Here is a 22,616-nt window from a genome sequence, read left to right as displayed (position 1 = left end):
GTTTTGTGTTGTAGCTACATTGCTTTTTCTTGTAGTTGAAAATATGTGTGCAATACACTCGAATGTGGGTTCATACAGTATATAAAATTCATTTTGGTCAGTGCTTCTGTTGTCAAAGATTTGCAGCAATTTATATTTGGCAGAAGCTTCTGCTCTTACACGTACATATTCAGAAGGTTGAAAGCTGGGAGAGCAGCAGCAGTAGGAGGGAGGTGGAGGTGGGTTGCAAAGCAGCTTACAGATGTGCACTTTAAGTAGGCAGGCTAAAGCAGCTTAAATAGCAGATCCTCTAGTTTTGCTAATAGAATGTGTAGAAGGATATCAGCTGATGCATCAGCTGATTGCTGGCTTTGAGATCAGCTGATCGATGGGGATTGTGGATGAACTTGACCTCAAAGCGTGCCTGAAGTAAGGCTAAAGTTGTGTTGGTCTTCTGATGTAGTTTGAGAAAAATGAAGCTGCTACTTTATGTAGCTTCCTACATCAGCATGTTTGTTTGAACATCACGTGTGCGTTTCTGTCACAGTAAAGGAATGCCTACTTGGGAAAACTGCCGCATTCGATTGATACCCACCTTCCCTTCCCTCGTGAAGGTCGCTCCTCCCTCTCCACTTGGAGCTGGAACATTGATACTCTTTGCAGAGATTTGTCATGACTCATTTGCCGTCACAAAGCTCGTTATACATCTGGCCACAGCTGTGCAGAGTTGCACATCCACAAACTCACAATTAAGCACATGTACGCCGATGCATAAATAGTTCAGTCTGCACTACAGGGAGCGCGTTAACTTACATGCTCTCTCCAGGTATGTCTTTCACCTCCACTGGCTGTGTCCCTAATTAAATTTTTACTGTCTCATCTCTGCCTGTGTGTCTTTCAACATGACCTATAACTACTCCCACATTTGACTGCATGCTTAATGCATGACTTTCTTTCGTGTTTTACTTTTTAAAGTACTTTTTTCCAAGTAGGTGTTCTGAAAAGGGTTTAATGAGGTCATAGAACAAAAGACAACCATAGACTTCTCTGCAGCCAGTCTTTTTGCATCCAGAGAAGTTGGCCCTCTGTAGGCCATTAGAAAAACAACACACTTTTCAGACCTGGAAGCTACAGCTAAGTGTAAAACGTGCTGTGTTACCTGGCTTAGTGGATTTTTACCTTGATATTTGTTTAAATTAGCCACGTATGGTTCCATAAATACTCCTGGACATTATTCGGGGCTGTATTTAACATGTTATTTTCACCTCACAATCTGTAAGACCTCCCTGTTTTATGGAGCAGATCACTGACCTTGGATGCGTGTGCAAAATAAAGCAATAAAACTGTGTGCAGCCATCTTATTTAGTCTTCTGCGTTTAATAGTGTTCTGTCAACTGATGATGAGATGAGATAGCAGTTTGTTGTAATATCTTCTTGAATATCTTGATCCAATTTCCTCTTTTTTATACGCGGTTGCAGTATGGGTAATGTTTATGGAAGTGTTGTTGCTTTTACACATCCACACTTGTTATCATACTTGTCAAAGTTCAATAAATAGATTTGTTGAAGTGAAACGGTGAAGATGAGTTCGCTTTTCTGATGCCAGCACTGTTGTCTTATTTTTGGATGGATGAATAGCAAGTTTAGTTTAAGATTGCGCCTCATTTAAAAATAAATGTCTCATATGTAAGAAGGGTGCATGATCCGATTTGGTCTTTTGTATGTCTAAAGCTTTAAGCACAGCACTTTGATGTCATTTGTAAACAAAATCTAGACATGATGTGAGTGATTTCCTGTTGGTTATGAAGTGGTGCTGAGGTTTGCACCCAGATTCAAGCCTGCAGTAACCTTTGCAGTTCTTTCTTTTTGCCTCGCCTTGTTTACTACAGATGATCCTAAAAATAAGACCATTATACAAATGCAAGCACAGCTTAAATTACCATTTTAAATGAAGCACAGCCATTGGGATGGACAGTCACCCCACCTCTCCACGAAGGCTCTACTTCATAGCCACATCTGCCCATGGACACTCCCGTCATGAGTGGGTTATTAATCATTTGGCTAAATCAGATTTATGTGCTGTAAGATGATATATGGGGGGCATATGCAGGCACTGGAATATTGATTTCATTTTGGCTTTAAGCTAAGACATCGTCAGCTAGGTGTTATGAGCTATTGACAAATAGCAGGCATCCAAAAGGGTGAAGCCAGCTGGTGGAGCTGATCTCTAACTTTTCTGCCTTTTTGCCCTATTTCATTGTCTAGTTGGCCATGGTGTTCGAGGCTTTTAATCAACACAGAAGTAGTTTCACACTACCTGCAGCAGAAATCCTTCAGTGTTTTACAACCTTAAGTGTAGAGGATGATAAGAGTTCAAAATGTGAAATGGTTTTCTTATGGTGGTGCTCGCATTTTGTAAACTGCAGCAGTAAAACCTTACTCCGTAATCATGGAGCTCATACAAACCGCTGCAGTGAGCTAGAGAGGTGCGATTCGCCCAAACATGCAGATTAAATTACATTTTCTTCGCCCTCATTTCATATTCGTGTTCTGTATTTGTGATGCTCAATTACCACATAGTTTTGTGCCAATTAGTCGAAAGTAAAGTCCCTTATGATAGTTTAATTATTATTATTATTATTATTATTATATTTTTTTCAATCCCAGACCTGGAAATTTCCAAGTGAGTGAGCCAAACAAACATTTTCTCTTAGATTATTATGTACAAAGAGGCCTGTGTGTTTGCAGTCTTCTGCCCCAGCTGTCAACGTCAAATGACTTGTTGGTGTGTTTAAATATGGTGACGATTAAAAGAGTAATGTTGTTTTTCTGCAGCGATAAACCAAGCGTGACCTCGGCCATTTTTAATGCCTGCTTTAATCTTTGTCTCGACAGAACAACACGTCATGGAGGCCGCAGTCCTGTCAGGAGTGTACCTGCTATGGTGATGTGGCCATCTGTGGGCCCACCCACTGTCCCAACCCCCACTGTGACCTGCAGAGGGTAAGATATTTTACATTTGACAAATATGCACTTTTTCTTTTTGTCCTCTGCAATTATTATGTCCAGGTGAGCAATCAATCAGTTTACCTAGTGATGTTATCTAATTTTGTTTGTTATATGGCAGCTTTTGCTTCTGGTTTTTGGGTTATGGCTCATTTATATTAGAACGAAAATAAGACAACTTCCCTGAAGCTATGAAAAATTGGGGCTTTCCGGGTGATTGCATTGAATTTTCCACAGTCAGAGACAATCGCAAGTGGTTGTAGCAAATAGCTGCTCGGTCAAAGGTTGAGCTTGCAACACCCACAACCTCTGGAGGATCACTCTTTATAACAAGGCGATTGTAGGAGCGCCTTTTGGGAGACTAACTGTGTTCAAACAACTGCAGTCTGACTCGGACTGTTAGCAGAAATAAGCAAACGTTATTAACATTATTATAATGGTTTGAAATCTTTAATTTGTGCAAGTAATCAATGCTAGCTCATTTATTCAGCTTAAAATCTATGCTAACTTTAAAATTGTGTAGTTGCTAGTTCACATAACTGAGGACTAAGAAGACATCAAACATTGACATTTCTTTAAAATCTCAGAGATACAAACAGGTGTTAGTGCCGTGGTGCAGTGAGACTTCAGTAAAGGATAAATGATGAGGACCCCACGGCAGTCACACTTGAGCATACACTGTATTCGCGCTGATTTTTTAAAAAACTTCTAACAAAGTAGTTTTGGTGCATAAACAGAAGTAAACAGAAATTCAATGACCTGAATACAACATGGGTTGTATTCAGTGGCTGCGAGGAAGCGGCAGAAACACTTAGCATGACAGTTAAAAACTTACGATGACACTGGTACTGGGAATTCGGCTGCTGTCTTATCATACATGAAGCGAGCAGTGTTCATACAACCGGTAATGTTACTTTGAGTTAGGGAGGTGAAGAAATGAGGTTCATCTCAGTCCATACGTCCATGTGCAAGCATGTTTCTCCCACACTCTACAGAGGGCAGTGGCACATACTTGTGACATCACTAAATATTAACTTAGGCTGTCTTAAAGAGACACCACACAATTGTTACTGTTACAATCTGTTAAAATGCGGCACAAATCACAGTCTTCGAGCCATTAAACTACGTTGGTTACCCTTTTGTATGTTTCCTTCCCCAAATTCTTTTAGGTACGAAGGCAGCATCGGTGTCGCGTTTTAGTCACCAGTATGAATGCTCCTATTGAAATTCATATTAAGCCCTAACTTTGTCTTAAAGTTAGGATTGGTCATTGCCCATCCACATATTGACAAACGTTATTTCAGCTGTCATCTCTACAAGCTGCTGAATTTCATCTACATAGTTGCCGGGTCAATGCTGGTCTTTTCCTGTGTGCATGGCCTTTGAGATATAAAGCACCCTATGCTGGAATGCAATTCATCAAGCAGACACAAACTAGGCAGACGAGCAGTATAAAAAGATCAGGAGAAACATCCAGAAAGTTAAAGAGAGCTGTCTGTTGGTCTTAATGTGACGGGACTGAAAATAGACAGTAATATGAAAATAGTCAGACTGTGTTTTCCTCCTCGTTTATATAGCAATAGCAGTGCACAGTGCATGGCCACATTTATGTGTTGTAAAAAGGCTCTCAGTATTGCAGAGTCTTACACAACAAGTGAAGATTTTGCATTTCCAAATGATCACAAATGGAATTATTTCTTGATAGCGATTTAAATGCGTGGCCTTGGAAGTTCAGGAGGTTCACCTTTGCTTTGTGATATTTTTATTTCCTTTTATCTCCTTCTTTACAAGCGCAGATCCACTTTCAAGGACCTGTTAAATCACTTTCCTTTGTGCGTTGCCCTTACAACGAGAATTCATGAACTGGCAGACTATTGTGCAGCCGAGTCTGCCAATTGCACCATTTAATTTGGCACAATGACAAATGTTCAGTGAGCGTTCGTTCCAGCACCTTTTCTTTGGGCCCATTTCAATTCACATGAACACATTGTCAAAAATGTTTTCTCCCGTGCTTCTTCTCAGATGTGATCTAAACATCAAGCCTGCAGTGACGGCATCAAATTCAATCCCAACTCTGAGCTAAGGCAACAATCGATGTCTAATGAATTCCACTCTGCTGCCTGGCAATCCAATGTTAATTAAAAATTAGTCATCATGCTCAGCGAGCTGTGTGCTCCCTCCATTTAAAAACCTCTTGTAATGTGACTTCCTCTCACCTACACTGATTAAACAAAAAAAAGCTTCAGAGATTTTATCATCTGACACTCTCCGATTATGAGGCTTTCTTTTGAAATCCAAAGCCATTATCTGCAAGCTTAAACCCCCCCCACTTTGACCTTCCTAAAACGCATAACTAAATGCCCGCAACGTTCGACACTGTGGGTTAATCAGCTTTCCTCGATCTGCAAAGGAGTCCTCTCACTGTCTTTTAAAGCTGCATATTGTGTAGCACGAACTGACGGCGGATGATGACACTGTGGGTTTTATCCCTTTTAAGCCGCTGTTATCAAATCGCGTGAGGCGTAACAAAGGTGACAAAATTATTTTTCAGGTAAAATAACAAGAGTTTGCTGATGCTACTACAGGACCTTTTGTTGAATAAGTTTTGATTTGAAACCTTTTTTAAAATGTTAATGACTAATAGAAAGTGTGGGGCATGAACGTTTTCTAGCTTCCAAAGGAGGTCAGAAAACGTTTGAGAGCCTGTCTGTGAAATTGCAAAGAGGAAAAAAAACCACAATATGTTCTACTCAGTCTATAATCTAGAAATTATTCATGTTTTCATTATAAATCTTCCTAAAACTATTAACAGTTTTTACCATTGGGAACAGTTATAGTTTTTTAAAAAACATTTTGTTCACCTTTTATGACTCAGATAACAGTGAGAGGAAATGTTTTCCATTTATTAATGCAATCATTCTGACCCTTTTATAACAAAATGCTAGAATTGAAAGCAGACATCAGCTGTATCAGGTTCTTGATCTTAGTAGTGCTAAGATTGAGATATTTCTTAGTTGTATCTCACTGGCACAGCGGGTAACGAAGGGGCACCGCAGCATGTGGAAATATGAGCGTCTGACTGCATGGAGCCAAACGTGACTGGGAACATGTGAAGCTTTTGTGCAGTTTAAACAGTTGAAAAGTAGTTTAAAGAGGAATGGCGCAATGAACAAAACCTGAACATAATTCATTTTACAAAAACGAGGACAATAAAGAACCTCCGAACAGAAACTCCAAGGGTGCCTGACTCAGAGACCATGACATCAGTCGTTTAGACAGATGTAATTTGCACAATTGAAAGATAACCAAGAAAACATCATGGCATTTTTTTTGTTTTATGGTATTTTGCTTTATTGTATAGTATGAAGGCATTTTTAAATATGTAAGTTTGTTAACAGATACAGGAGCTTATAAAGACGATTAATAGGACGGCCACAGCATTCAGGGAACATAAGAGAAATGAGTTTCATACATTCTGAATGTGTCTCTTAAAACGCCTCGAGATCACTGGATAGCAGACAGTTTATTATCACAGCATCTCAGTGCTGTTTCCAGCACTGAAGAGCCAGCTCGCTACAGCGACCGATTGTGAGGTTAACGTGCACGTGTGTATTTCATTTGTATTTATGTTTATTTTGCTTATAAGAGGATGACAAAAGCCTGTGTTGCCCAAACCTGCAACACTAATTAATGCGCTCGCCTCTCATCTTGAGCACTGCTAGCAAAGAATGACACGCCTGTCTTTTGCTCCCATGGCCACATGATCTTCCTGTAAGATACGGGACTCGGCTGCACTCTCGACTTTTTGAAGCTGGTTGGTAACATCACTGCTGAATTAATCACATTGAGAGGAGCTCACAGTTCAGCTGCAGTTTGTCGACTCAGAGCAAAGATGTGTGAAGAGCTCAAGACTGAAGTGCTGCCTTTGTTACCGCCGGCCTTCAATGTGCCCACGGTTCATGAGACAGATGGTGCTGAAAGCCTGAGCTGCACAGTAGAGACTTTGAAACACAGTCAGGAAACTCAGTTAAATTAGTGGATTATACTCTAAATCCAAGCCAACGACTTCTTAGTTTCACTGAACTTTTTTCATGTAGTGCTGGGGACAAGTCAGCTGTTCTCCTGTGGTAGACAGGCGGGCTACAACAGCAGGAAGTGGCAGTGAATTCTGCATGTCCAAGGTAAAAAAAAAACGCTGTAGCTCCCACTTCAACTACTGCTGGTTAAAGTCTGACTTCATGTTTATAGAGTGCACAAGGTCTTAAAATACAGTGGCCTAAATGATGAAGGCTTTCCAAATGTTACTGAACCTCCTCTAAAACGCCTCAGCAGATGCACGCATTGGTCACAGCACACAATGTCCTCTTCAGTGAATTGGCAAATCTTTCAAATTGTTGAAAGTTGCATTTTCCCAGCAAATAGAGACTAATTTTGTGTAAACAATTAACTGGAAAAACTGCCATTAATGCAAAATAATCTTGATACTATTCCTAAAGAAATGACAGAGTGTGTGCAGAGCCATTTATTTTATAGTCATGCAGGGATTTGCTCTTCAGTGTTTTAGAGAAGCCTACGTGCTGTTATTGCTTCTTTATCTGCAAAAGCAGAACCTTAACTATTGAACAAAAGCATCACTCTGGTGACAAATGAACTCTTGTTCTGTTTGATCCTGAACCGTCTCTGTTTGTTTGCACCAATAAAACTCAAATTGGATCAAATTCAGTTATGGTGATTAAATTTCAAGCAGCGGACAGAAAAGCTCGGGGGACTGAAACCAAACAAAAAAAGATGAAAAGTTCAGGAGAGGAGACACCGAATCAAGAATCCAGATATATGAAAACATCCAGGAGCTTCATATCATAATGTTTATTTTATTTGCACAATTCAACCATTGTGACAGATGAAGTTTGAAGACGCTGTTAAAATTCACTTCAGGGGCTTGTTTCTACTTTTAAATTTTGTGTGCTGCTGGGTGATTAATGGCGAGCTTCAGCTAAGATATGAACTCTGTCTTTTTCTTTATTTGGGGAGAACTATTACCTGCTGCACAGCTCAATTTCCATCTATTTGTTTCACCCACTTGTTACTTCTACACTGATTTGTCATTCTTCCGGGTCTTTGTATGCAATTTTGTCTTTCATGCTGCTTCAGTGTAGCTCTATTTGATTTTTTTCCCCCACCATTTTTCATTTGGAAAAACACACTCCGAAAGCTCTGGGGGATCTTTTTTCTTCCCTTTCACAAATCGCACTCACCTCCTCCTTTTTCTTTTCCATATCACTTCCATAAACATCACCTAAACCTCTAACAGGCTCTGCGTCTGGCTCTCGCCACTTTCACGTTCTCTTCCTGCTGCACAGCCGGCCTCAATTAGTGTGAATGGGCAGCGCAGTTAGAAGACTCTGTGGCGAATCTGTATTGCATATGTTTTACTACCTCCATTCCACATGCTGTGTGCTCCTGATAGTCTTCATTGACTCATTATTCTGTGCACTGATGTGTTGCATGTCAGTTAATTTTCATGGAAATCGAGAGGCTGTTTATTTGAAATGTGATGTATCCATGCTGGTTAACTCATTTCCTCTTTCTGATTGAGTTTCTGAGTGTGTTTTCTCCTGTTGTCAGTCTATTCATGTTTGTGTCTTTTAAAAAGGGCGAGCATTTGAGGATCCCCGCCAACAAGTGCTGTCCAGAGTGCGCCTCCTCATCCCAGGGCTCCTGCCAGTACGAAGGAGTCATTTATGGAGTAAGTGATTATAAAAATGGCTGCTTCTCTTTCACCATACAACTTATTCAGGGTTGAAATGTTTACACCAGGATGCAGCAGCTATAGATCAGTTTGCCAGAAGTTTATTAAATCATTCTTTTCATTTTCCTAAATCATCCCTTTTCCTGCTTCAACATGGCACAAACTGAGGGTCACAAAGAAAGTGACAATCGGTTTGCACAGACGATTCACCTCATCAACTTTCATTTGGGATGAACCGACAGGTTGACCGCGACCTGAACCGACAGGTTGACCGCGACCTGGGCCAACATCAGCATTTGATGCTTTTATGGTTAAATAGGAGGAAACCCCTGCAACCAGGCTCTAAAGCTGTGTGGAAAACCTAAAATTAGGAAAATGAAGTCTGTAAAAGCAGTGCATTATTTCTTGGAATGTCATTGTTTCACGGTCGTGTGGAACGTAGAGTAGGGTAGAACTGAAAGCGAGCCATTTATTTAGGCTGATGACAACAATACGAAAAGGCAAAAGCTAAAATTTTAAAACACTAGGGCTAGAAAACAGCAAAGCAAGGGGAGCAGACCCTGTGACAAAGAATAAAGGGGAACATCAACTATATATACACAGAGAACGGCAATCAGGGAAATGGAGACCACCTGGGGAGAACAAGACACAGCTGAACTAAATCCCAGACGACGAGACAAGGGAAACAAAACTAACAAAAAAGCACAAGGAACACTAAATCAAGAAATAAAGTAAGACGTGAGATAACTACATGGGGAAAACACATGAATCAACTTAATACACCGAGGGAGGAATTAAACGCAAAGGCAGCCAGGGAAAAAAATGAATGAGACAAAAGAAGAACACATGAAGCAATCATCAACGACCCTGAACCATGACACATGCCAGTAATCATTTATAGATGTGTGTGTTTTCTCTTGTATGCCACCCTTTTCTTAAAAAAATATTATAAAAGTTACTCAAAAAGTAAAAAATGTTCTGCATGAACAAGTCCATCGGTGCCAGGTAGAGCTTTGTAGACTCATGTCGACATGCTGTAGTTATTTAAAGGACTTGCATTGAATCGCCAGTCAAATCTAATAAAAATGTTTTAAAATGTTTTGCATTTGCCCCGAAATAAGGTTTTAAACCTATTATAAGGACTTTAATTCTCAATGGCTCGCGCTTCTATTGTCTCTGACATCACTTATGAGCAATAAGAATTTAGTCAGTCCAATCCTGAGTTTTCACAAAGCTGACAGGTCAGGCTGACTCGGTTATTTAGACATGCCTCCCAGTGTCTGACTGTTTGGAAACAAACGCAGCAACAACTTCAGTTTTATTTCATTTTTTATTAGTTCATTAAAGTTGTTTTTTTCTTTTGGAACCTGCTGTTTCCTTCTCTGCCCTCATTTACAGGCTTATCAGTGTAAAATTATTGATATGAGTTTGGAACTTGTAACCGCTCTTCAATACCCAACTCCTCAGTCACTTCCAAAAAAACTAAGGCTAGTGTTCTCCCCCTGACAAAAGCAACTCTGGCTGTTTCATTTTCTATCAAGTGTCCTCTAGTTTAATGACTTTTTGGCTGCCGTTTTGGATAGTAAACGGCCTGAAGAGAAACAGGTCTTTCTTGGCAATGATTTTAAAGAGTTTGTTGGCATTGCTTGCCTGGTGAAGTAGCACTTGACATGGATCTGAACAGCGAGAGGAGAGATGAGTTTTGGAGAGGAGTAATAGCATTTTAAGAGTTTTGCTGCATCTTCTTTGAAGGGCGAAGAATAACATTGCATTGCTGCTGCTCCTTTTCCAGGAGACACAGTTTGGAACTGTTGACTTCTTCCTTTTTTACAGAAATACAAGGTCACACAGGATGATGATACTTATATAACAGCATTCTTTGGAGACTTTTCTGAGTTTGAACTGTCGCTCTGCAAGAGCTATAATTCAGAATTTTAATTCAGTACATCACTGGCAGATTTTTCCCTCAGTATTGAAAATAAGGGGAAAATATCCTGGCTGGTAAAACTATAAAGTTCTTAATTGTTTGCCACAGACTTCTTCCTGGGGTGAAAACGAATTTGGATAAATGCTTCATTACAACTAAGACTAATTAGGTGTTTTACAAAGGTTTAAGAAGGATTTCATGCAGGTTTCTCAGCCTGACACCTCTGAAAATGAGAGAAATCAGATCTTAACTTCTATCATTATGACTGCAGGCACGATGGACCTGCTGATATCTCATTTAGAGTGAAAGAACTGCTCTGGTCTTCCACGGTATCCACAAATGGATGTATAACAGATGAATATCGAAGTCTCTGTAATACCTCAGACTGACTGTTTAATCTATCCTGTTCTGTCAGTCACAGAAAAGAAACATCTTCATGGTTTAGATGAACATACACTCGCCTGAACTGATAAATTTTTTTATACATATGTGAAGAAAAGCCTGGGAAAATCGCCAACAGGCTTACAGCTCTGCAGTTTAGCTATCAGTCGAAAAGCTGTCATCAACTTAAAGTTTTGTACAAACTCGAATTAGATATATGCATGTCAGCGTTCAAATGTTAAGGTAATGCCTTTTCACAGCGTGCCTCCATATCTACATTCGCATACACCCTCTTATATTTTAATCAGGTTTTTGCTCCTTATCGCTTCTTCTCATGGTCTCTCTTTTTTCTGAAGATCTTCTCCCCCTCTGCGACTCTGCTCTCTCGTCTGTCACTCAGGCTTAGTCTTACAAAGTCGTCACGTTTACAGAAAGAAAACAGCTTTCCTCTTGCCACCGTCTCTCTGCTGTTTCTTCGTCTTTTTCTTTGCACCCTCGTTGTATTTCTCTGTGTAACTGTCACTTCGTTTCTTTGATTTCCACAGCATGACAGTCAGTGGAGTCCCTCGCCTTGCTCAGTGTGTGCTTGCTCCGGAGGGAGCGTATCCTGCAGCACTCGCCCCTGCCCACATCTCACCTGTCCCGGGGATCAAAGCCTGTTCACCCCAGCTGGGGAGTGTTGCCCCAAGTGTGGCAGCAGTGGAGGTGAGGGCTAAATTAGGGCTAACACATAGCATGTTTTGTAGATTGTAGGTACCGCTTTTTTTCACGCAGATTTCTTTTAAATGATCATAACTCTGTGTAGATATATGAAAAAAATATTGGCATCTCATGGAAATTGTTTGCTTCTTTTAAATAATTTAGACAATAAATGATCTTTAGATATCTTTGAAAGGGCATCTATAAATGGGTAGGATAAATACGATATATGCAAACAAAGCAAAACTGTGTGGTGGTGACTATGAATATGATTTCTTTCTGTTATTTTTTAGGAGTAAATGAAAAAGAAAGACTTTGCAGATGCGTCACATTCTTTGTGTCATGGTTTGCTGTGTGGCAGGCAGGATGCAGGGCCCAAACGCAGGACTCGCACACGGGAAATTGAACTAAAAGCGGCAACTTTATTGCTGGAAATTACTACTGCGAATACAAAACAAAAACTCGAACATTAGAAAATAAACCAGGAACTAGGAATTACTTGCCACACAGAGGGAAGAAACACAGCATAATGAGGGTACAGTGCAACAACTAACAGAGAAAAACACAGGGCTTAAAAATGCCAAGGAGTAACGAGGGAATGGGAAACAGGAGGGAAGCACAGCTGGGGCTAATCCGACATAACAGACACAGGAAGCAAAGCAGGCTACACTGACATAGGACACGGACTATCAAAGTAAAACAGGAAACACGACACATACGCAAAGACACAGCTTTCTACTTAATTGTCTGCAATTTAATATTTGGCACCTGTTTATCTTGCTGCACACTCTTCTGCTAAAACATGAAAATTATATTCCAGTGAACAAATGACTCATGTGAATCAGCCTCTGTCTTTATTGTCTAAAATGTCTCTCAACATTTGCACCAAAGGTGAATGTTGCTGTAGCTCTTCAGATACCAAAGCTCCATTAAATCTATAAAGTGTCGTATCCTTTTGCAGTATCTGTTTCCAAAACTAAGTTAAGACTTGAAAAAGTAGAAGATATGAATCTGCTGACCGAATGCATTTAGGTGAGAACTGCAGGTAAGTGTTGTCCACACAGGAACAAACCCTTATTACTTGACAGTGATGCTTTGCCTCGCCTAGACTGAGGCTACGTTCACACTAGCCCGGATAGATTTGAAAACGCTCCGCGTCCACACTAGCGTTTTCAGTCGTTTTCAACGAGTTGCACGTCCACACTAAAACAGCCGAAAACGCTGACGTTGCAGTTCCGCGCATGCGTGAAATGCAAGACGACTCGACCTGCGTCATTTCCCTCTGCCGTTTATTTACATTCCGGCTCTTTGAAACGTGGCGGCGAAATGGCAAGACAAAGCACCGAATTCTTGGTTTAAGTCGTCACATGACTGCATCATATGACCAACATGCGTCATCGTTTTCGAAAGTCTGCATTTTCGAGTGTCCACACTGCGACGGGACAGCTCCGTTTTGAAATGTATGCGTTTTCGAGAGTGCTTTCAAAACGCTGCATTTTTCCTTGGGGAAAACGCCGTCTCAGTGTGGACGGGAGGTCAAAACGGAGAGAAAGCGCATCGTTTTCGTTTGAAAGCGAAAACGCATTAGTGTGGACGTAGCCTGAGTGAGACCTCAGGCGTCCGCCAGCAGCAGGTTAATTAATGACTTTGAATAAAAACCACTAAGTAAAGAGAAAACACTTAAAACAGTGCACACAGGCTGCATGACCACTCAACCTCAAACATTATCATCTCCTAATTTCAAAACCCAAATGTTTCATCAGTACTCCTTAGTTTGACCGGGCCCTGACATTTTTTTGATGAGCCGCTCCAGACTCAGATTTCTTTCTGAAAACTTTATGCCAGCGGTGATTTGTGTGACTGCATTATTTTCCAAAACTTAAAGGTTACAAGTTATTAAAATATTCTTCCCACAGTATTAGCTTCAGGAAGGCATGATTGATTAATCCCAATGTCCAAAGGCTTAAATGTTAAAGATGTATCCAACCACATGAAACAGCAATAAAAATGCAAAGCAGTTCTTAGTCAGGTATGCGTTTAAATGCCTTTCTTACAGCTGATTGAATGATGTTTTAATTACTGGATATAGTGAAACTGTTGGCCATACCGAGTACTGAGCAGTGCTATCAGTGCTAAATAAATAAGCTGCATTCCTCATCCTGAGAAATAGACTGGGAGTAGTTCTTTAATATGTAAGGCAAGATCAGGCTTGACCTAAAGGCACAAACAGATACATCCAGGAGTATAACTTTCTGTATCTGTAGATCAGCCCATTTTTACCTATGCACGATTCTGCTTTTGATTGAGGATTGGACCGATACCCAATCCAAATATCAGATTGGTGTATGTCAGAGATACAGTAGATTACTAGAGATTAACTCTTTTTACGTATCGCTCATATACTTGGATCAGACCAGATGTGTTGTGACAAACCCAGAGTTTATAGATTGCACAGAGCAGCCAGATTAGAGCTGAAAGGTTAATCGAGACTGTAATGACGTCTTTGAGCTGCTATGATGCATCCCAGTGGTTAGCAGCTAATTTGCTACTACTTTCTTTCTTCTCTCCTGACTCTAAATCAGTCTGTGTGCATGCAAACAATGCCTGAACTGTCATCACCTGACACTATTTACTCATTTAGTTTTTATCTGTGTGTGTTTGTTAGAGTCTTGCTCTTGGCAGGGGATCGTTTACAGGGATGGAGAGGAGTGGAAGCCCAGCCTCTGTTCCAGATGTGTCTGCAGCAATGGAGAGGTCCAGTGTTCAGTAGCAGAGTGTCAGCAAGTGGCCTGCAAACCGGTAGGTTTCCAGAAACACACAATTTTAAGAGGTTTTGATCTTTAATTTTCATGTGGGCAGTCACTGTTTTTTAATTCACTAAACCTACTTGCATTAAAAGAAGGATTTGGAAGGAGGTGTCTAGGATCCATTCTAGTCAGATTTCCTCTGTTACCTCCCAAATCCCTCAGCTCAACACCTTTCTAGTCTAAAGCTAAGCGCAGACACTCAGACTCATTTTTGCTGCTTCTGTCGTATTTTTACTCTCGGTGACTAACAGCTCGTGGTCATGGGTGAGGATAGGAGCACTGACACCTTCACCTCTACTCTCACCACAACAGACCAGGCCTGCAAACGCTACATCAGTCACCTGCTCCACTCTGCCACCGCTCACAGAAAACACCCCGAAATACACGACAAAAGTGGAATATTTATTTCAGCTATTCTTTTAAATTCCAGTATGCCTCTTGGGTTACAGACACCTCTTTTTTCTATTTTAGTGCTTTTTTATTCCTTCACAGGTTAAATAAGTATTCATGTGTTAAAAAAAGAAATGCAAGTAAGAAAGGTTTGAAGTTGTTGCAAGGTGGTTTGGCTTTGTGCTAAGGAAGTTCATGATGAAATTCATCTTATCAACCTCTTGGTAACTGTATTTGCTAAAATGCCAGGTGGGCTAACAGTACTGTCAAAGCTTATATGCCCTTTGTTGTGTCACATAACAGCTAATCTGAGAGGGTTTGTGCTTGTATGTGTGCAATGTTTCCTCAGCATGAGAACTTGGTGATCCAGCCAGGAGAGTGCTGTCCCCAGTGTGTGTCCAACCCTTGTCTGTCAGCTGGAAAACAGTACCAGGTAGGCAGCCTGTGGGTGTTTAAACTGTGCTTGTACTGTGTATGCACCTGTTATTGTGCAGATTTGTGTGAATCCTGTGGTTTACAAAGCCTCTGTGTTTTGGAGGCAGCTGATAACGGCTCATAAATCTATAGTTTTGAAACCTGAAACATTGATTAGAATATCTGTGATGATAGTGAGAATATGATGCATGCAGTGAATATGTGAATGTCTCTATTGACATGAAAAGTCTGAGCCTTCCTCTCTCCTCCTCCTCCTTCTCCTCTCCTGCTGTGTTTGCTCCCATCTCGCTCACTGCCAACTTTCTCTTTTGATCACAGAATGTCCCATTCTGTCTAATGTGTGTTTGCGTTTTCTACCACACACACACACACACACACACACACTCATTCATGTTGGCGTCATCTTGACGGATAAGAGAAGGAATTGTGATGCTTTGCCTCTGGTGTCGATTACCTAACTGAGTAGCTATACAGTCCATACATGAGTGCCTCCACATCTGCATGCACACACACATATTATTGTATATGTGTGTGTGTGTGTGTGTGTGTGTGTGTGTGTGTGTGTGTGTGTAAAACACATGTAGTATACATAACAACAACAAAAGAAAAAATTAACAGAGCTTTGGGAGAATTTCTAATTCTCACATTTAAAAATGGTAAAAATCCAATCTCACGATTTCTAGTGTCCATTTTTCATTTATACACTTTATTTATAAGGGAGAGGGCAGCACGGTGATGGCATGGTTAGAGGTGTTGGTGCTCACAGCAAGCAGGTTCCTGGTTCAAACCCCAGCTGGGGGCCTTTCTGTGTGGCATGTGTGGGTTTCCTCCAGTACTCCAGCTTCCAACTGTACAAAGACATGCATGCTAGGTTAATTAATAATTCTTAATTAGCCATAGATATGAGATTGTAGAAGTGGTAGAAATTGATCAATATATGTTTAAATGTGACTTGTACTCAAAGCACTTTGAGAGATCAGTAAATATTGAAAAGCACATTAAATAGAAGAACCTTTTTATTTTTCTATAGCGATATGATTATAAAACACCTACAGCAACCTTTTATTTGTTTACCTTATGTAAAATGTGTTGGTTGGCTAATCCTGTGTTTGAATTATGTACTTAGACACTTTAACACCATCAGTGATGCAGCTGAAAGAAGCTAAAACCGTCTCACATTCATCTCATCCACTGTCTTAATGATAGAGAGCTGTGTTACTGACAGCTTTCCAATAGACTTATTTGTGTGTTCCAGTACAGAATAAAGCTCAAACACATTCATACAGCATTTTTAAAAAAATACTGTACATACTGTTCAGTGTTTCCTCTCTCAATCACACTTCTTTCAGCCTGTTTTATGTGTTTACCTCCTTGTGCTGTTCTTAATATTATAGTTTGATCCACTTTGTGAATTATGGCCTCCTCAGCTAGCATTTCTGTCCGTGTTGCGGTTCGCCATACTGTCATGTGAACTTGTATCTACACTATAAACCAGGGGTCCCCAATCCCAGTCCACGAGGGCAGGTGTCCCTGCAGGTTTTAGATCTCACCCTGGGTCAACACACCTGAATCACATAATTAGTTCATTACCAGGCCTCTGGAGAACTTCAAGACATGTTGAGAAGGTAATTTATCCATTTAAATCAGCTGTGATGGATCAAGGACACATCTAAAACCTGCAGGGACACCGGCCCTCGTGGACTGGGATTGGGGACACCTGCTATAAACCCTGGGTTGGCCTGTCAAGGTCATAATCAACTTTATTAGATCACTTAAACTCAAAATGTCCTGAGTATGTTTAACCTGCTCTGTAGAACAAGCTAAACTTCACAAAGGTAAAAAAGATCAAAGGACACATTATAATGGGTTATAACGTTTTTGATTTTACCCTCAAAATTGTAACACGATCATGGGATCTGTGGTGACTGTTAAAAGTCTCCATCGTTGGTGCAGAAATCCTCTAAATGTGAATGTGGATGAAGTTATAGGAAATGTAAATAAGTGTGTCTGCATGTACACAGCACATGATTCCAGATATTTAAGACTTTATTAATGATATGCACCCTAAAAGCTATTTATTGTGCCGTCCTTTAATCAGCCTGGTTGTTCAGAAGAGAGTGAAGTAGTTTGGACCTCTGTGATACAGATCATTATTATACACTTCATAATACGCATGCATATGAAAGAGAGTTTCATGCAAGTTATGTTCAAAGAGCTCTACAGTGTGCCTCACAGGGTTTTGATGTCTTAAATAATGAAATAATTTGCATCCTCTGGGCTATAATCAATATTTAATTGAGCAGTTTAGGGTGGAGGAGGAAGGACGTTGGAATTTAATCTGACATTTACAGAATTTGACCCTAAATTTAAACAGATAATACGTTTAGGATCTTAAACACATCAGACGTGGAACATCTGTGTGACATTTCCTTTGGTATCATGACAACATAGCACACAAGCAAATGTTTTCTCTGAAAGGGAATCAGAACTTTATAAAGAAGGTACAAATTAAATGGATGCATCTGAAACCCGTCATCGATCACTGCATGAAGAGTTTGTGAAGGATATAGCTGACCAAGTAACATAATAATAACTAAATGACATAAGAGCTGTTTGTCCTTTTCTGTGCATGTTTTGTGTGTTTGCGTTTTTGATTAACATTGACAACAATAACAATATTGTAGAAAAAGTGCAGTTTAATATGCTGCTCACTGTTTTAAATACCTGTTACAACAGACCAAGGAAGATCTAAGAACTATGATATTAAATGATTGTGTTACTGTATTTACACGGGTAAAAAGCTAAAGTGATATCATTGCAGTGCTCTGGCATTCATGTGCTACCCACCCAAGTGTTGCAGATCACGCACACCCTCCTCTGAGGCAGCGGTCCCCAACCTTTTTTGTGCCACGGACCGGTTTAATATCAGACAATATTTTCACAGACCAGCCTTTAAGGTGTCGCGGATAAATACAACCAAATAAAAAGATACGACCAAGACAAAAACTGATATTTTGTAAATATAATAATAAACGCGAATTCACAGTGTACTTGTGTAACTTTATTAGCGGCGTCCTCCTGAAATGCGCCAACAACATTGAGAGTAACATCCTCCTCTCCGCCCCTTAATGCTCTCTGGTCAGTATGGTAATGTGTAAATATTTCTTTCAAAATAAGACACACAAGTACAACACTGGCAAAGACCCAGGGAAACAGCGTTAACGATAAAAACCCTGAAAACCATAAATTTCACCCGAGCCTCAACTCTTGCGGCCGGATACCAGTCGACTCACGGACCGGCCCGGGGTTCCGCAGCTGTAAGAGACTGGCAGTGATGGAAGCAACCTCCGCCAGCAGGATAACACTCGTCCACACCATTCAGGTGTGGACGAGTGTTATCCTGTGGGTGTGATGTCACCCACTTGTTTCTGCACTAGGCAACTTTTACTCCTAACATTTTTACACATATATCTGTACTTTCTACGCCTTATGCTTTTGTCATGAACCACAGTTCATGCAATCAAGCGGGGCCCAAAACCAAACTCAATACGCTTCAGTGCGAGCAAGTACAAGTTTTATTATTCAATAAAAGGTGACCCGGAACAACCACGGGAGGCGAGAGGCTAATCGCAGAACTGAAGAAAACCGGGAAAACAAAGGACACAGGGAAGCCGTAATCGGGACTGTGGGAGGCTGCAACAGAAAGGGGAAAAGGTTACTGGTGTGCAGGGGAATGGAGAGACACAACAAGACAGGGCTAGAGCAATCTGGTTTACGATCAGAGCCGGACCGTGGGACTCGGAGGGGGATCGTGTCCATGGGAGGTAAATCCGAGGAGGCAGAGACGAGGTCAGGTGGTACACTCTGAGATCCAAGCAGGCAGCAGGACAGGCAGGTGGCAGGCTGGACAGTAACCACTGAGGGGTGACTAACGGACTGGCGAGGAGCAACCGTCTGTGCAGGGTTAAATAGTCCTCCTGGTAATCGCCTGGAATGGGATGCAGGTGTGATGGTGACGGCCCAACCTGAGGGTGTGGTCACCGAGGCATCCCAAACACTCCTCAGTTCACAGAGCCACGCACCATGACAGCTTTCAAAGCAGGTGCACTGTGCACACTGTGTGACTTCAAACGTCAAACCCATATAAGCGTTTTTGGTGCAGTTCATAAGTTGTGTTTACGGTACAAGCTAGTGCTACAAAGGGAGTAACCTTTAAACTTTAAAGTTTGCAGGTAATTTCAAATTCAAGTTTCTGTCAGCTCAACAAACATCAGCAATCACATCAGCTGTTTCTGTGCAGTCTCTCACACTGTGTTTTGTTAGCTAAAAATACAGCAGCTATATTTCTCAATGAGTGAAAACAGTGAGCGAGCCTGGACTTTCTCACTTTTAATTGAATAAAGAAGTTTAATCGGTACTTCAGCTTTTACCAGAGTATTTTTTAACACAAGTGCCTGTACACCTCTGGGTTTTTGAAGCCAGAGGTTGCTATGTTTGCGGCAGAGGGTTGAGTGTTAAGCTATTGCCTAAAGCTAGTATCTGGTGCAACCCACAGACACCGATAAATTCTATTTAGTGGAAAGTAACAGGCTAATAAATAAAAGTTCACTAACAAAAAATGCAGCACTCTGCTTTTTGGATAATTGTACCACATAGCAGGCCATATTTCTTTGTCACAAAAATCCATTAAAAATGTTCCAAAAGGCAGCGACTGCACAAACTGTGAAAGCTCAGAGCTTTTTTTGCCAACACAAAGGTGACCTACACAATAAAAGTCCAGTTTGCTTTCAATAATATGCCTCATACATATTTCAAATACTTCATTAACTAACTGCTTCAATACTTCACACTTCCTGTGCAAGTTGTACATTCAGTGTTTGAGCTCACTGCTGTTATAGTCTTCAAATTAAAGAGAATCATGTGGAAATCTAGTGGCTGGCTCCGTGTTTGTATGCTTTTCACACTGCAGAGACATCCCATTGTTGTTCTCAAAGAAAAGAAGGCGCTCACTGGTTTCAAATGAGCTGTGAGTTTCCTGCAAACAGCTTGTGATTCACTGTGTGTAAGCCTGAAAGTGTGTGTGGGTTTGGAGATGGTCTAAATGTGTATTTGTGTGTCTCTTGGCAGCACGGTGAGCAGTGGCAGAAGAACACCTGCACCACGTGCGTGTGTGACCGGGGTCAATCTAAATGCCACACTAAAACCTGCCCACCCATAACCTGCGACAAGGTGAGTAGTCTCATGCACACAAATGCACGCGCACAATCACTGACATTCGGTTTTATACAGAAGTCGCCACACACTGACAGTATCATGCATCGCTAACTATCTCTGTACCTTTAGAGTCTCCGAACACATCGTGGATTTCACATCAGACGCCCTCAGATTAGCTCAGATTATTTTCTGGACACTTTACCTAGCCAACCCCAGACGTTAAGCTAGCCTTTTCATAACTAAGTCTTCAGATTATCAGTTTAACAGCCAGATTACCCAGAAAGCTAAAAAACAGATTCACTTGAACATTTTTGCCAGAGGTGATGCTTGACACAACTTAGAAATAGATCCAGGAAGTATTTTTTACCAGTGCAACATGGGAAAATTTATCAAATGGAAAAAAAGAAGATGTCACGTTGATGCTCTCAAAGAAGAAAATACAAAACCCACAAGACCAAATACACACACGCACAACAAAACATTGAAAAAAGTCAGACTAACGCTCTAAAGCCGAAATGAGTTTAAATTCTTCAGGCACATGGAAAATATATCTTTGCTTTGAGCAATTTATAAACTAGCTGCAGTGTTTAAACATTTATTCTACATTGTAATGGAAGCCAGTGTAAACCTGCAGGTGTCTTTCTTAAGTAAGGGCTGCGCGGTGGTGCTGTGGTTAGGACTGTCACCTTGCTAACAAAGGATCGTTGGATATGATTGGTCCAGGTCTTCTGGCTTCCTCCCACAATGCAAAGACATGCCTGTTAGGTTACTTGGTGATTCTAAATAGGGCGTAGGTGTGAATGCAAGTGTCTGTTTCTGTGTGTTGGCCGTGCAATGGATTGGTGACGTATCCAAGGTGTACTGTGCCTTTTGTCCTGTTTCAGGTGGGACAGGCCTCAGGCCCCCTGCGAACCCATGTTGGTCAGGAAAACTAAATTTCTGTAAATCACGTGTTGATAAAATTGCACATCATACGGTTCACAAATGTGTAATTTATTTGTTTTTTTAGTATTTTCTTAATATGACTCGAGAACAGTTTGAAATGTCAGGAAAAGTGGATGCAAAGTCCTACAGTTGATGGTTTTGCTTGATGTGCGTGAGATTGGGTCAAAATAAACTACAGTAGCTGTCAGAGCTGAGATACAGAGTAAGCGTGACATCTGCAGTGTCAGGAAAAGCACACCTCTGTGCACTTTCAAATAAAGTTAGAAGAACGGTCTGACGGCCCACTCCGCTTGGTGTCTTTCCCCTTAATAATGCAAAACACATACTCTCTCTTCCCTCGCTCCTCTTATCTCTCTCTGCTGAAACAGAGATGCACAAAACCAGCATTTTTATAAGCTCCTTGGATTTCCGTCGTCTTCTCCCGCTGCTCAGTTTGCGTTCCTTCATCATCTGTAAATAACATTATCCTGCCTCCAAACAGGGTCAGACCAAAGTGAAGCGTGCCGGGCAGTGCTGTGATGAATGCGCTGCTGCTAAGGGAAGCTGCCAGTACCAGGGCGCAGTGCGTTACCATGGAGACATGTGGAACAGCACCGGCTGTGAGTTCTGTACCTGCAGCCGGGGTCAGGTCCTCTGTCAGAGGGCTGAATGTGGACGTGTCGAATGCCCGCAGGTGAGCCCGAAAAGGAAAAAATGTTCGTTGAAGCCCAGAGGCAAAACTGGCCCGAGTTTAAAAATCTGTGGATGTAAGGTTAAAATTCACAAACATTTCCTCAGGCCACAGCTTCTGTTTTAGGCTGGAAAACGTTCATCTCTTATTTTTTTAAATGAATTTCCACATAAGCAGGACAGCTGTAGGGGCGCTGAGACATCCCACTGCATCTCGAAAAACTACAATATTCTCAAAAAGTTGTATTTATTTATGTATTTTTATTTAATTCAAAAGGGTAAACTTTCATATATACATATACACATTACTCAGGATACTTTTATATATGATATATTTTATGGCTCATAGCTTATAAAATCAGGAACTGAGTATCTCAAATTATTTTGAGGTTGATTAGTTTTTTATTTAGATAGT

General features: G+C 40.9%; 1 protein-coding gene across 2 annotated transcripts in view; it reads left to right on the top strand.

Moving 5' to 3' along the window:
- The window catches only part of fras1 (Fraser extracellular matrix complex subunit 1), a 323,395-nt gene that overhangs the window by 93,381 nt on the left and 207,398 nt on the right, over nt 1–22,616 (top strand). For both annotated transcript variants that reach the window (XM_063490043.1, XM_063490042.1), the window contains exons 3-9: nt 2,875–2,982; nt 8,639–8,731; nt 11,588–11,747; nt 14,407–14,540; nt 15,288–15,371; nt 20,501–20,602; nt 22,014–22,205. In XM_063490043.1, the coding sequence (XP_063346113.1) occupies nt 2,875–2,982; nt 8,639–8,731; nt 11,588–11,747; nt 14,407–14,540; nt 15,288–15,371; nt 20,501–20,602; nt 22,014–22,205 (873 nt within the window). The remainder of the gene's footprint in view (nt 1–2,874; nt 2,983–8,638; nt 8,732–11,587; nt 11,748–14,406; nt 14,541–15,287; nt 15,372–20,500; nt 20,603–22,013; nt 22,206–22,616) is intronic.

This window comes from Pelmatolapia mariae, linkage group LG12 (assembly GCF_036321145.2).
Source record: "Pelmatolapia mariae isolate MD_Pm_ZW linkage group LG12, Pm_UMD_F_2, whole genome shotgun sequence".
Taxonomy (NCBI): domain Eukaryota; kingdom Metazoa; phylum Chordata; class Actinopteri; order Cichliformes; family Cichlidae; genus Pelmatolapia; species Pelmatolapia mariae.
This window is presented reverse-complemented; position numbering and strand designations above follow the sequence as displayed.